General features: G+C 41.3%; 2 protein-coding genes across 5 annotated transcripts in view; one reads left to right on the top strand and one right to left on the bottom strand.

Annotated features, from left to right (window-relative positions):
- Positions 1-13,762, bottom strand: part of LOC105615606 (collagen alpha-1(I) chain-like) — a 102,146-nt gene that overhangs the window by 64,417 nt on the left and 23,967 nt on the right. The window lies entirely within an intron of this gene.
- The window catches only part of ANKRD31 (ankyrin repeat domain 31), a 132,833-nt gene that overhangs the window by 106,716 nt on the left and 12,355 nt on the right, over positions 1-13,762 (top strand). The window contains exons 24-25 of the mRNA XM_060418743.1: positions 1,597-1,737; positions 9,910-10,012. Of these exons, the coding sequence (XP_060274726.1) occupies positions 1,597-1,737; positions 9,910-10,012 (244 nt within the window). The remainder of the gene's footprint in view (positions 1-1,596; positions 1,738-9,909; positions 10,013-13,762) is intronic.

The following is a 13,762-nucleotide window of genomic DNA, read 5'->3' as shown; positions in this document are numbered from 1 at the left end:
TGCCATGAAGTGATGGGGCTGGATGCCATGATCTTAGTTTTGAGTGTTGAGTTTTAAGCCAGCTTTTTCACTCTGCTCTTTTACCCTCATCAAGAGGCCCTTTAGTTCCTCTTCGCTTTCTGCATAAGGGTGGTGTCATCTGCACATCTGAGGTAGTTGACATTTCTCTCAGCAGTCTTGATTTCAGCTTGTGCTTCATCCACCCCAGCATTTCACATGATGTGCTCTACATATAAGTTAAATAAGCAGGGTGACAGTATACAGCCTTCTACTTCTTTCCATGTTTGAACCAGTTAGTTGTTCAGTGTAAGGTTCTAACTGTTGCTTCTTGACCTGCATACAGGTTTCTCAGGAGACAAGTAAGATGGTCTGGTATTCCATCTCTTTAAGAATTTTCCACAGTTTGTTGTAATCCCCACAGTCAAAGGCTTTAGCATAATCAATGACGCAGAAGTAGATGTTTTTCTGGAATTCCCTTGCTTTCTCTGTGATCCAGAACTTGAAAGTGAAAGTCGCTGCTCAGTCGCGTCAAACTCTTTGTGACCCATGGACTATACAGTTCATGGAGTTCTCCAGGCCAGAATACTGGAGTGGGTAGCCTATCCCTTCTCCAGTGGATCTTCCCAACCCAGGAATCGAACCGGGATCTCCTGAATTGCAGGTGGATTCTTTACCAGCTGAGCTACCAGGAAAGCCCCCAGAAAATGTTGGCCATTGATCTCTTTGTTCCTCTGCCTTTTCTAAACCCAGCTTGTACATCTGAAGTTCTTGGTTTATGTTCTGCTGAATCTTAACTTGAATGATTTTGCGCATAGCCTTACTAGCTTGTGAAATGAGAGTGATTGTATGATAGTTTGAACATTCTTAGGCCCTGCCCTTCTTTGGGATTGGAATGAAAACTGATTTTTTCCAGTCCTTTTGGGTCTTCCTTTTACAGTTTGTTAGGCAGGATTGGAGCAGTGTTCAGTCTAAGGCTAATTATATCCCACTGCAAAGGCAAGACTTCTGTGTATCTACCAATGCCCCATCAGTTTGTTTTTCTAATCTTACTATTGGGAACAGGTGTTGTTTCTGCCTTTTGAGAATGCTATTACATCTAATTCTTTCAGATGGTTCTTTTCCCAGGCTTGGCTAATTTCCTCTTACACATGGCCAATCACAACTCAGCAGAATACTTAAAGAGGACCCTCTGAAGCTCTGTAGAGTTCTCTCTCTGTGTATTTCTTCTTCAGTACTCTGTCCTGCAAACTCTAGCCATCATGCCTCCCTGGAGCCTACTCTGTCTACTCAATTGAGAGAATCCACAGGTTTTGTCTGGATTTCCTATCCCTGTACGAAGACCTGGAAGCTCTCTCAGGGCAGTGAGCTGGGACAGTTGTAGGGCTCACCTCAGTAGTTCCTCAGTTCTCAGTAAAACTAATCATTTCCCCCTGATGTCTGGTATCTTGGAAACCATTGTTTCATATATTTAGTTTGTCTTTTTTTTGCTTGTGTCAGATATTAACATAATTCTGGTCCCCATTTACTTTATCATGGACAGAAGCAGAAGTTCAGGTATTTTCTCAATCCTAATTTTTGTTTTATTTTCCACTTCAGGAGGCTACCCACAAAGCCAGTGTTTTATTAAGTGGCAAAATTAAGGTAGAAAATGGTCAGATTTATCAAAACCCAGTCACCTGGCTCAAGGATCTTCTAGGAGGTGACAGTTACGTGACCTGGAATTATGCTTGGAGTAAGGTGGGTCATTCCTAAATTAATCTTTAACTTCATATTCGGTTGGAGATAACATCATATTTTTTTGCTGATAAAACTGTTTCCTTTATTAAAAAGGATGCTGAAAGTTCTCCAGACTAGTTCTGTGCCCGTGTGTCCCTGCTGCAGCACACCACGAGCTCTCCCACAGTCCGCATTTGCCAGAACGCCGCGCAGCAGGGCTGCACAGCTGACCGAGCCTCTCCTTCCTCGTGCCTTACCTGTCTCAGAAAACTGAATGCCCCGATCTTCCTCTCTCGTTCCTGCCACCCCACCCCCACAGTGATATCAGGTCCTTGTGATTCCTCGTGGAAGATGCGGGACCACTGATGTATGGAATTCAGTTAATAATATGTTACTAGTTCTGATAGGATAAAGCAGAATCTTCCCCCAAAGGTGAAAGGCATGATGAAGGAGCCTGAGATTCGCATGTTTGAACATAGTCTTACCCACGAACTGCTAGCCTCCCAGAAGGAAACATTTCTGAATTTTTATTCAGACTTCCCAGACTTACTAGTCTCCTCCTTCAGCTCTGTCTTCTGATTTATAAGCCCAGTTTAACGACCTATATGAAGAGTATGATGACTAACACCCTTGAAGTCCGATGATCAGCCACCTCCAGATGTCCATGGCACCATTTCAGGGAACAGTGTTGCAATGTTTTACCCAGGAAAGTGTGAATCATCAGACAGTCACCATTACTGTTTTAAAGAGCTGCAAATACCTTCAGCCTCCACTAGCCATTATAGGAAGCCTTAGTGCACCAGGAGTAGAAGGCGCTTTCCTCTCCCCGTTTTTGTCCAGCTTGGCGCTGCACACCCTCTTTGCTGGCTTCTGTCTCAGTTTTTGTCCCTAAACTATGAACTCTGGTCTCCCGGACCTCTGCTGCAGGTGTTTCCACAACAGTTTTCAGTTCCTTCACTTACATGAGCACATTTAAAATTTTCTCTACTTTATAGTCTCTCTGTCTTCCTCTTTTCCTGTAATTTTTTTTTCTTTTGACCACTCGAGTCACCTGCTTTCAATTCAGCCTGCTTCAGTGGCTTTCCTTGGTTTCATCAATTGTATTTGCGTGTTGGTAATTAACATTCTACCCATGGAAATCCCTTTTTATTGCAAAGCTTCTTAGAGTTATGATGGATGATACTGTCTTGCTGAAACTGAATCTGGGCTCACGGAGCGAGCGTGGTGCTAGTTGCTGTAGCGAGGTTCTTTGGAGTCTGACATGCCTGTGCCTAGTGATGACTCAGTCTTCCCACTCTCTCTCTCTGTTGGAGTTACCGCATTTTCTGGTTTTGCACATCTGGGTGTGATATCATTTGGCCCTCACTCTGTACGTATATGCCTCGTTTACATATCACATTGCCTCTGGTCTTCCCTCATTAGCCATGTAAATTAGAGTCATACTGTTTCACATCTACGTGATGGTGAAGCCAAATACAAATGTGGGCACTAAAATTAGGGCAATTCTTGGATATGAGACATTCATACAGATTATCGAAGCAAGCTTAGATCTTTAAAATTATCCTAGAAATAGAAATAGTTTCAAAAATTACGAGAGGGCACTCATGTACTTCTCATAAATAACACAGGCTGAGAAACTGTGTTTGTTTACAATTTTTTTTAAAGCCTCCTTCAAAATTTACCACAGTAACCTTTACCTCTTCTTGTCTTGGGGTAACTCCTGAATTCACAGTCACTTCTTGATGAGGACAGGTTTCTACTGTCTTGGTAAATGGGGACATTTTCACTGACTAGGTGGTGTGGGGATGTAGAGCCAGGTTGTCAGGCGAGAAACGCCAGAAAACTAGGTCTCGACCTACGTCTACATTCACGTCAACAGAATGACAGAGTCATGAGCCCCAGAACTGACTCAGGCCTACCCAGGCAGCTGAGCTGATGCACGGCCTCGCCTGGGGAGTCCTCCTGCTCACCCCGCCAGGGAGCACACGCTCCTCTCGCTGCTGCAGTCTCCTGGAGTGACCTAGTGCCGATTCCGTCTGAGGCCTGTTCCTTGTTATCTCTGTCCATTAAATCACTCCTGCCTTTTAACTCAATGTATTTTCTTAAAAGCTGTGTTCTTTGAATGTGTGAATTATCCCTAGTGATATGTCTGGGGCTTACAGGGGACTCAGGACCCCTAAGTCTACCCACCACTAACTGATTAAAAATATACTTTAAATTTTGAGATAGAGGTGAAAACATACTGAGCCTACACGTTGATAAGGGCATAGCGTGTGTTGGATATCATCAGGACGATAATGTGAACGAACCCAGTCTTTCTTCTTTTTACATGCTTGCAGATAAACATTGATATTTTTGAGGCATAGTCAGTTGCAGCGGCACAACATAGCGGTTCACCGTGTTTATGTTATACTTAATGCAGATTTATTGTGGAATATTCGCTGTGTTCCCTGCGCTGCAGAATGTATCCCCAGAGCTTATTTATCTCATATGTGGTCACCTGTACCTCTTAGTCTCCTGCCCCTCTCTTGCCCCTCTGGTCTTCCCTCTCCACGCTGGTTGCCACTAGTCTGTTCTCTTTATCTATGTCTGTTTCTATTTTGTTATATTCATTTATTTTATTTTTTGATTCCCCATGTAATAACAGAATATTTGTCTTTTTCTGTGTTTTTTATTTCACATACCATAAACCCTCCAGGTCCATCCATGTTGTTGCAAATGGCAAGATTTCATACATTTTTATGGCTGAGTAGTATTCCATTGTACATTTACACCACATCTTCTCTATCTGTTCATTTGTTGATGGACACTTAAAGTGAAAGTGAACATTGCTCAGTCGTGTCCGACTCTTTATGACCCCATGGACTATACAGTCCATGGAATTCTCGAGGCCAGAATACTGGAGTGGGTAACCTTTCCTTTCTCCAGGGGATCTTCCCAACCCAGGGATCGAACCCAGGTCTCCTGCATTGCAGGCAGATTCTTTACCAGCTGAGCCACAAAGGAAGCCCAAGAATACTGGAGTGGGTAGCCTATCCCTTCTCCAGCAGATCTTCCCGTCCCAGGAATCGAACTGGGGTCTCCTGCACTGCAGGCGGACTCTTCACCAGCTGAGCCACCAGGGAATCCCTGATGAACACTTAGGTCGTTTCTATGCCTTGGCAGCTGTGAACAGTGTTTCTTTGATCACTGAAGTGCACGTTCACCTTTTTTGAATTAGTGTTTTTGTTTTTGGATGTATACCCAGGAGCAGAATTGCTGGATCATATGGTAGTTTTAAGTTTTTGAGAAACCTCCATACTGTTTTCCATTGTGGTTACACCAGTTTTTGTTCCCACCAACAGTGTAGAAAAGTTCCCCTTTCTCCACAGCCTTGGCAACATTTGTTATTTGTGTTCTTTTTGATGATGGCCATTCTGACATCATCAGGTGTGAGGTAATACCTCAGTGTGGCTTTGATTTGCATTTTTCTTATGATTAGCAGTGTGGAACATCTTTTCATGTGACTGTTGGCCATCTGTATGTCTCTTTTTTGGGAAATTTTCTATTCAGGTCTTCTGCCCATTTTTTGACCAGGCTGTTTTTTGATACTGAGTTGTATGAGCTATTTATACATTTTGTATATTAACCCCTTATGGGTCGTATCATTTGCAAGTATTTTCTCCCCTTCAGTGTTTTCATTTTGTCAGTGGTTTCCTTTGCTGTATAAAAGCTTTTAAGTTTAATTAGGTCCTGTTTATTTTTTATTTTGTTTCCTTTGCCTTAGGAAACAGATCCAAAACAATATTGCTCTAATTTATGTCAGAGAGTGTTCTGCCTGTGTTTTCTTCTGGGAATTTTGATTTCCAGTCTTACATTAGGTTTTTAATTCATTTAGAGTGTACTTTTTGTATATGGTGTGAGAAATGCTCTAATTTCATTTTTTTTACATGTTGCTGTCCAGTTTTCCCAGCACCTCTTAGTAAAGAGACTGTCTTTTCTTCATTGTATATTCTTGGCTCCTTTGTCAGAGATTAACTGACTGTAAGTGCATGGGTTTACTGCTGGGCTCTGTATTCTGTTCTGTTGACGTGTGTGTCTGTTTCTGTGCCTGTTCAAGACTGTTTTGATTACAGCAGCTTTGTAGTACAATCTGAAGTCAGAGAGTATGATTCCTTGAGCTCTATTCTTCTTTCTCAGTTCAGTTCAGTTCAGTCGCTCAGTTGTGTCTGACTCTTTGCGACCCCATGAATCGCAGCACGCCAGGCCTCCCTGTCCATCACCAACTCCCGGAGTTCACTCAGACTCAGGCCATCGAGTCCGTGATGCCATCCAACCATCTCATCCTCGGTCGTCCCTTCTCCTCCTGCCCCAATCCCTCCCAGCATCAGAGTCTTTTCTCAAGATTGCTGTAACTATTCAGGGTTTTTTGTGTTTCCATACACATTTTAAAACTATTTATTCTAGTTCCATGCCATTGGTATCTTGATAGGGATTGCAGTGAATCTGTAGATTGCCTTGGCTAGTGTTGTATTTTACCAATATTAATTATCCCAGCCCGAGAACACAGTATATCTCTCTATTTATTTGTGTCGTTTTCAGTTTCTTTTCAATCAGTGTCTTACAGTTTTCCATGTACAGGACTTTTGCCTCCTTAGGTAGATTTATTCCTAGGTATTTTATTCTTTCTGATGCAGTGGTAAACAGGATTATTTCCTTAGCTCTCTCTGATAGTTCATTGTTAACATACAAAAATACAACAGGTTTCTGTATATTAATTTTGTATCCAGCAACTTTTCTGAATTCACTGATGAGCTCTGGTAGTTTTCTGGTGGTGTTTTTAGTGTTTTCTATATATAGTATCATGTCTTCTGTGAACAGTGGCAGTTTTACTTATATCTCTACAATTGGGATGCCCTTTATTTCTTTTTCTTGCCTGATTATTGTGGCTAGAAATTCCAATACTACGTGAATAAAAGTGGCAAGAGTGGTCATCCTTGTCTTGTTTGTGATCTTAGAGGAAATGCTTTCAGCTTTTCACCATGACTATGATGTTAATTATGGGTTTGTCATAAATGGCCTTTGTTATGTTGAGGCATATTCTCTCTTTGCCCCCTTTCTGGAGTATTTTTTTAAAATCATAAATGGATATTGAATTTTGTCAAAATCTTTGTCTCATCTATTGAGATGACTGTATGATTTTTATTCTTCAGTTTGTTAATGTGGTGTATCACAGTGATCAGTTTGCAGACACTGAAATATCCTTGCAACTCCAGGATAAATCCCACTTGATCATGATTTGCGATCCTCTTAATATGTTGCTGGATCCTGTTTGCTAATGTTTTGTTTAGGATCTGTGTGTCTGTGTTCATCACAGATACTGGCCTGTAATTTATGGGACTTTTTTTGTGATATCCTGTCTGGTTTTGGTATCAGGGTGATGCTGGCCTTCTAGAATGAGTTCAAAAGTGTTCCTTCCTCTGCAGTTTTTTGGAATAGTTGGAGAAGGATAGGGGCTCACTCTTCTCTAAATGTTTGGTAAGATTCACCTGCAAAGCTCTCTGGTTCTGTACTTCTGTTTGTTGGGAGTTTGTTTGTTTGTTGTTTTAACATTTACATATTTGGCTGCACCAGGGCTTAGTTATGACTCGCAGGATCTTTGCCCTTTAGCTGCTGCCTGTGGGGTCTTTAGTTGTGGCCTGTGAATTCTTAGTTGTGGCATGTAGGATCTAGTGTCCAGGCTAGTTGATATTAACATGGGCCTCCTGCATTGGGAGCATGGACCCTTACCCACTGGACCACCAGGGAAATCCTTGTTGGGAGTTTCGTGGGGTTTTTAAATGTTTGTTTACTTATTTGCCCACGTCGGGTCTTAATTGTGGCACGCAGTGCCTTACTCGTGGCACGTGGACTCCAGTTCCCCGGCCCGGGATCACGCCCAAGCCCGCTGCATTGGGAGCATGGAGTCCCAGCCACTGGACAACCGGTAAAGTCCCCCTGCTGGGAATTCTTAAATTACTGATTCTGTCTCATCACTGGTAATTGGCCTATTCAGATTTTGTATTTATTTCCAGTTCAGTTTGGGGAGACTGTACATTTGTAAGAACTTGTCCATTTCTTCTAGGTTGTACATTTTCTTGGCATGTAGTTGTCTGTAGTAGTCTCTTAAGATCCTTGGTATTTCTGTGGTGTTGGTGACAACTTCTCTTTCATTTCTAATTTGATTGACTTGGGCCCTCTCCCTGTTTTTCTTTGTGAGTCTGACTAAAGGTTTATCAATTTTGTGTATCTTTTCAAAGAACCAGGTTTTAGTTTTGTTGATCTTTTCTGTTTTTTTTTTTTTTGTCTCTATTTCTTTGTTCTCTGGTTCCTTTAGGTGTAAGGTAGGTTGTTTGAGTTTTTTCTTTTTCCTGAGGTAAGCTTGTATCACTATAAACTTGCCTCTTAGAAATGCTTTTTCTGTATCCCATAGATTTCGGATCACTGTGACTTTATTTTCTCTTGTCTCTAGGTGTTTTTTATTCCTCTTTCATTTCTTCAGTGAACTGTTGGTTGGTTAGTAGCATGTTGTTTAGCTTCCAGTTGTCTGTGTGTTTTGCACTTGTTCTTTTTCTTCTTTTTAGCAGCTGATTTCTAGTCACTTAATATTGTGGTTAGAAAAGATGCTTGATATGATTTCACGTGCACTTTAAAGGTACATTCTTCTTTTTTTGGATAAATGGTCAAAATCCATTGTTTTCACCTGTTTATTATTTGGAGCAATGACAGAAGGCATTTAGTGGCCTCAGCGCATCTTCTTCCATTGCAGGTAAGGAGGGTTTAACATGCTGAGTAGGCCAGATCTGTTCCATTAACACGTGAGGCTCTGTTTGGTCATAGGATTGAGCTCTAAGTCTGCCTAACCATTCCATGCTCCTTAGGCCGCCCTTGCTCCCTTCAGTAACAAGCACATTTTGAGCACCGAGGGTGTGCTCGACAGTATGCCAAAGGGATATTTCTCATAAGTACTATCCCTTTTACTCCCCACAACTTAAAAATCTGGAGGTACTCAAAGAATTTAAGAATCCTGATTAAGATCTGGGACTTCAGAGCTTTTTCCCTATATTGTCAGGCACTATGTGAAGTGCTAGAAAATAAAACTTAGTATGATACAGATCCTTAGTGAAAACAGACACATTAATACATAATTTCATTTAAGTGGGTTTAGTGCTTGACAGAAATATAAGCACAGAGGTTATGGGGTCCTGTAGGAAGGTCATTACTTGAGCATCTCTGGGTGAGCATCCTGGAGGAAGGGGTTATCAAGCCAAGGCTTGCTGGGTTAACCATAGTGAACCTAGCTTCTGGGATTATGTTATCAGACTGCTTTCGATCCCTGGGTCGGGAAGATACCCTGGAGAAGGAAATGGCAATCGACTCCAGTACTATTGCCTGGAAAATCCCATGGACAGAGGAGCCTGGTAGGTAACAGCCCATGGGGTCGCAAAGAGTCGGACACGACTGAGCGACTTTACCTTACCTTACTTGCTTTAGAACTCAGTCTGGAGAAAGCAAAGACTCTTGGGCTCAAACAGTTCTGGCAGGTATTTGCCAGTCTGCCTCAGTCTAGCCCATTTTTATGTATGTATTTCTAAGCTCTGAACTTTGGGGCTGATAAACAATAGCTAAGTTTACAAGCAAACCAAGGGTGGAGGTGGGGGGGAGAGGAAACGTTGATGTTTAGACCTGACATGCTGTTAATCTAATCAGTTGCCTGTCTGCTTTCTTGAAAAGTACCATTTTACTTTTATGGCTTAATTTTATTAATGCAACACTACTTTTTTTATGTTGCAAAGTAGCAGGTACTGAATTAATATTTGTTGAGTAAATGAATGTATGAGAGAATTAATGATATACATCAGAGATCAACAGTTTTCTCCATAAAGAGACAGATAAGAAACATTTCAGGCTTTGTGAGCATAGATCTCTGTCAAAACTACTTGATCCTTTTGTAGCATAAAAACAGCCATAGATGTTAAGTAAATGAATGGTATCAGTGTGTTCTAATAAAACTTTAGTCACAGAAAAGAGGGCAGCCCACATTTGGCTGTGAGTTTGCCAATACACAGTATACAACAGTGAGTACTCTACTGGAGTTACAATTTGCAAGAGATAGGTGCATTTTCTTCTTGTGATTTTGTATGATTTTGAAATTCTGTGTTTACTTATGTGCAGATAACATACCAGGGAAAAGAACTTTTAAAGTATGTTTCTGAGGAACTACCCATGCCTCCAGACCCAAACTTGGTACCTCAACAACATCAACCTCATCTTCCAGGTATGTGCAGACCAAAACCTATTTCTTAGTTGTGGAAAATGACACCCTAATCCACTGAGAAGGCATTTCACTTGTCTTTTTTTTTTTTTCATTCAGGTTAAATTCACCTACTGTTCAGATAACCATTTTAAAGTGAATAGTTCAGTGGCATTCAGTACGTTCATAATGTTGTACAATCACCACCTCTGTTCCAAAAGAGTTCCATCACCTCAAAAAGAAACCCATACCCATTCAGCAGTGACTTCCCGTTCTCCACTCCCTCCTATCTGTGGGAACTCCCGGTCTGCTTCCTGTCTGGTGGATCTGCCTATTCTGAATGTGTTACATAAATGGAATCCTAGTATCTGTGACCTTTTGTGTCTGACATCTTCCACTTAGCACAGTGCTCTCAAGGATTGTCTGCACTGTAACATCTGTCAGCACTTCATCCCTTTTCATGGCTTCCATTATATATATAATGGAATTTGTTTATTTATTTGTTTATTCATTCTTTGATTGACATTTGGGGTTCCACTTTCTGGCTATTGGACAGTGCTACTATTAACAGGTGTATACATATATTTGTATGTACCTGTTTTCAGTTCTTTTGGATATATACCAAGGAGTGAATTGCTATATTACTAATATATATTATTTATTTACTTTTTTTGAGGAATAGCCATATGTTTTCCACAACAACTGAATCATTTTACATTCCTACCAGCTGTGTACAAGGGTTCCAGTTTTCCTACATTCCCACCAAAAATTATTTTCTGCTTGTTCACAGCACTCCATTTAAACTCCATTTAACTTAATTTCTAAAAGAATAACCCTTTCCTCACAGCTCCTTTCTCTGTGAATCTATGATGTACTTATTTTAGGTAGATTTCTTTTTGTTGGAATAAATTTATTTCACCTGTATGTAAACAAGGTATTTAATAGTCATGGCATTTTAAAAAATGCATATTAAATCAGATAAGTTTGACTACATCCCAGATATAAAAAAGTGCAGGGAAAGAAATGGACATATCAGCAATAAGATTTGTTTTTAAATCTGTACGTTATCCACGAGGCCCAAACAATAGCAGCGAATGCTTGAATGTCCATAAAGTAGTGCCATCTGAAAGAAACCTATAATAGATCAGTTAAAACCCATCTCACAGTAGCAGCAGTTCATTTTAACAATAGTATGGCAGAGAATACATATGAAAAATTCATCACAAGACAGCCAAGGCTTCAATAATGCGACTTCATGTAAAAACTCAACCTGCAAATAAAAATTGGTAAGGTAGATTTTTTTAAGTGTCATAAAAGGGAAATGGCTTCCCAAGTAGCGCTAATGGTAAAAGACTTGCCTGCCACCGCAGGAGATGTAAGAATCACCGGTTCCATCCCTGGGTTGGGAAGATCCTCTGGAGGAGGAAATGGTAACCTACTCAAATATTCTTGCCTGGGAAATCCCATGGACAGAGAAGCCTGGTGGGCTATGGTCCATAGGGTCGCAAAGAGTCGGACATGGCTGAAGCAACTTAGCACACAAGGGAGAATGATATTTTTCCTTTCTTTTCAGGCATGATTTGATTAGTTTCCCATACTTTCTAAAAATAAATACTAGATACTAGAATAAAGCTTTATTAATGGAGACTGATACACTTCATTTGATGGAATAAACCTTCAGAAAACTGAGGAGAATGCAGTCTTCAGTCAGCAGTCGATTGCAGAGTTGTTGGAAAGGCCAGCACACATTTATGAAAAGTGGACGTAACTAATGCTGTTACCCTCCTCTACTGCAGCCTTCCCTCATTTTCCCCCAGTGTCCCTGTCTTAGACCAGCTGGGGACAATATATGAGGAAAAGAGGTACAAAACAGAAATGGTAATTCTGTAATAACCAGTCAAAAATCAAACAGGATTACTGTCACCAGGCCCCTAACCAGGGCTTCCCAGGGTCACTCGCTCCCTTACGACAAATCCAATAATTCAGCACGTTCCTAACTTTACACAGAGCCCTTTGTCTCAAAAACTGGCTTCAGAATAAGATGCATTTCCCCCAGTTTTCTAAGGATAGCCTCAAAAATGTTTCTCATCATTTTGGGGAGCTCGTAAAATAAACCAGTTGTGAAGAAGTTAAAGGGTTTAAGGAACTGGAAGGAGTTGTGATTCATGGCCTTTGGTTCCTAACCCTGACTGCAGTTCTACCTAATCCTGGAGATGAGCCCAGGACTCAGAGTTTTTAGAAGTGATTCTTAGGCAGCCAGCCTGACTGCTGACTCTGAATGACTAGTAGTATCTGATTTCTTATGCAGGTAATAATTTGAAAATTCTTTATATTCAGGCCTTCACTTTGATTCCAAAGCATCCCCACCCCAGGGCTTGCATACTCACATTCTCTGTCCCTTCCCCTCTCCCTTTTTCTGTCTCTCTCTGTCTCTCTCTGTCTCTCTCTGTCTCTCTCTCTCTCTCTCTCTCTCTCACACACACACACACACACGACACATACTTCTTGAAGGAAGATAAGCAAACCTTTCTCCTAGTTTTATCCTTGAGAGTCAAAGCGGAAATACAGGTCCTTCCTCATACTAGCAAGGTGGTCTGCTCCTCAGAGTCTCTAGCTCCAGGCGTGTATCCCCAGCCACACATCTCCTTTCTCAGAGGGCTCATAGATCACCTGCTAAGTGAGCATGAAACTTGAAAAACAGATTCTGCTTCTGTTGCTGGCAGTATAAACCGTTTCCTGTTACTAATTTCTCTCCAGAAATCCTGAATTCTCTTTCCTTTAGAAATTTCAGCTGTTAGCACTGATTTGAGAACTGTGGAGGCACCAGTATGCCAACTAGCATCTTGCTACCTTGATCTGGACCTAGGAATCTATAAAACAGGTCTGTAGGCTGCCGTTGAAATTTTATTTAAACATTCCTTGATTTAGGATTCTTTTGTACCTGGTTTTGTGGTACCTAAAAGAAATCAAAAGACCTGGCAAGTCAGAAAAATGTAAAGTCTCTAATGTTATTACAAGCAAGGTTGCTGTCTTATTTCTCCAGAGATATACAGATGACCAACAGGAAAACGAAAATATACTCATCATTGCTTATTGTTAGAGAAATGCAAATCAAAACTACAGTGAGGTACCACTTCATTGTTAGAGGTGGTCATCATTAACAGGTTTACAAATAAATGCTGGGGAGAGTGTGGAGAAAAGGGAACCCTCCTACACTGTTGGTGGAAATGTAAATTGGTACAGCCACTGTGGAAAACAGCGTGGAGGTTCCTTTAAAAATCAAAAGCAGAGTTGTCATATGACCCAGCAATCCTACTCCTAGGCATGTTGCTGCTGCCGCCAAGTCGCTTCAGTCCTGTCCGACTCTGTGCAGCCCTGTAGACAGCAGCCCACCAGGCTCCCCCCTCCCTGGGATACTCCAGGCAAGAACACTGGAGTGGGTACTCCTAGGCATACATCTGGACAAAACTATAATTCAAAAAGATACAGGCACCCCTGTGTTCATAGCAGCACTATTTACAATAGCCCAGACATGGAAGCAACCTAAATGTCTCCTGACAGCTGAATGGATAAAGAAGATGTAGTAGGGGCTTCCCTGGTGGCCCAGTGGTTAAAAATCCATCCTGCAATGCGTGGGATGTGGATTTGATCCCTGGTAGGGGAACTAAGATCCCACATGGCGCAGGGCACCTAAGCCCTCATGCCGCAACTAAGACCTGATGCGGTTAAATAAATACATTTTTTTAAATAAAGAAGGAATGGTATATATGCACA

The sequence above is a fragment of the Ovis aries genome, chromosome 7, assembly GCF_016772045.2.
Source record: "Ovis aries strain OAR_USU_Benz2616 breed Rambouillet chromosome 7, ARS-UI_Ramb_v3.0, whole genome shotgun sequence".
Classification (NCBI taxonomy): domain Eukaryota; kingdom Metazoa; phylum Chordata; class Mammalia; order Artiodactyla; family Bovidae; genus Ovis; species Ovis aries.
Note: the sequence above shows the minus strand (reverse complement) of the source record. Positions and strands in the feature narration are given on the sequence as shown.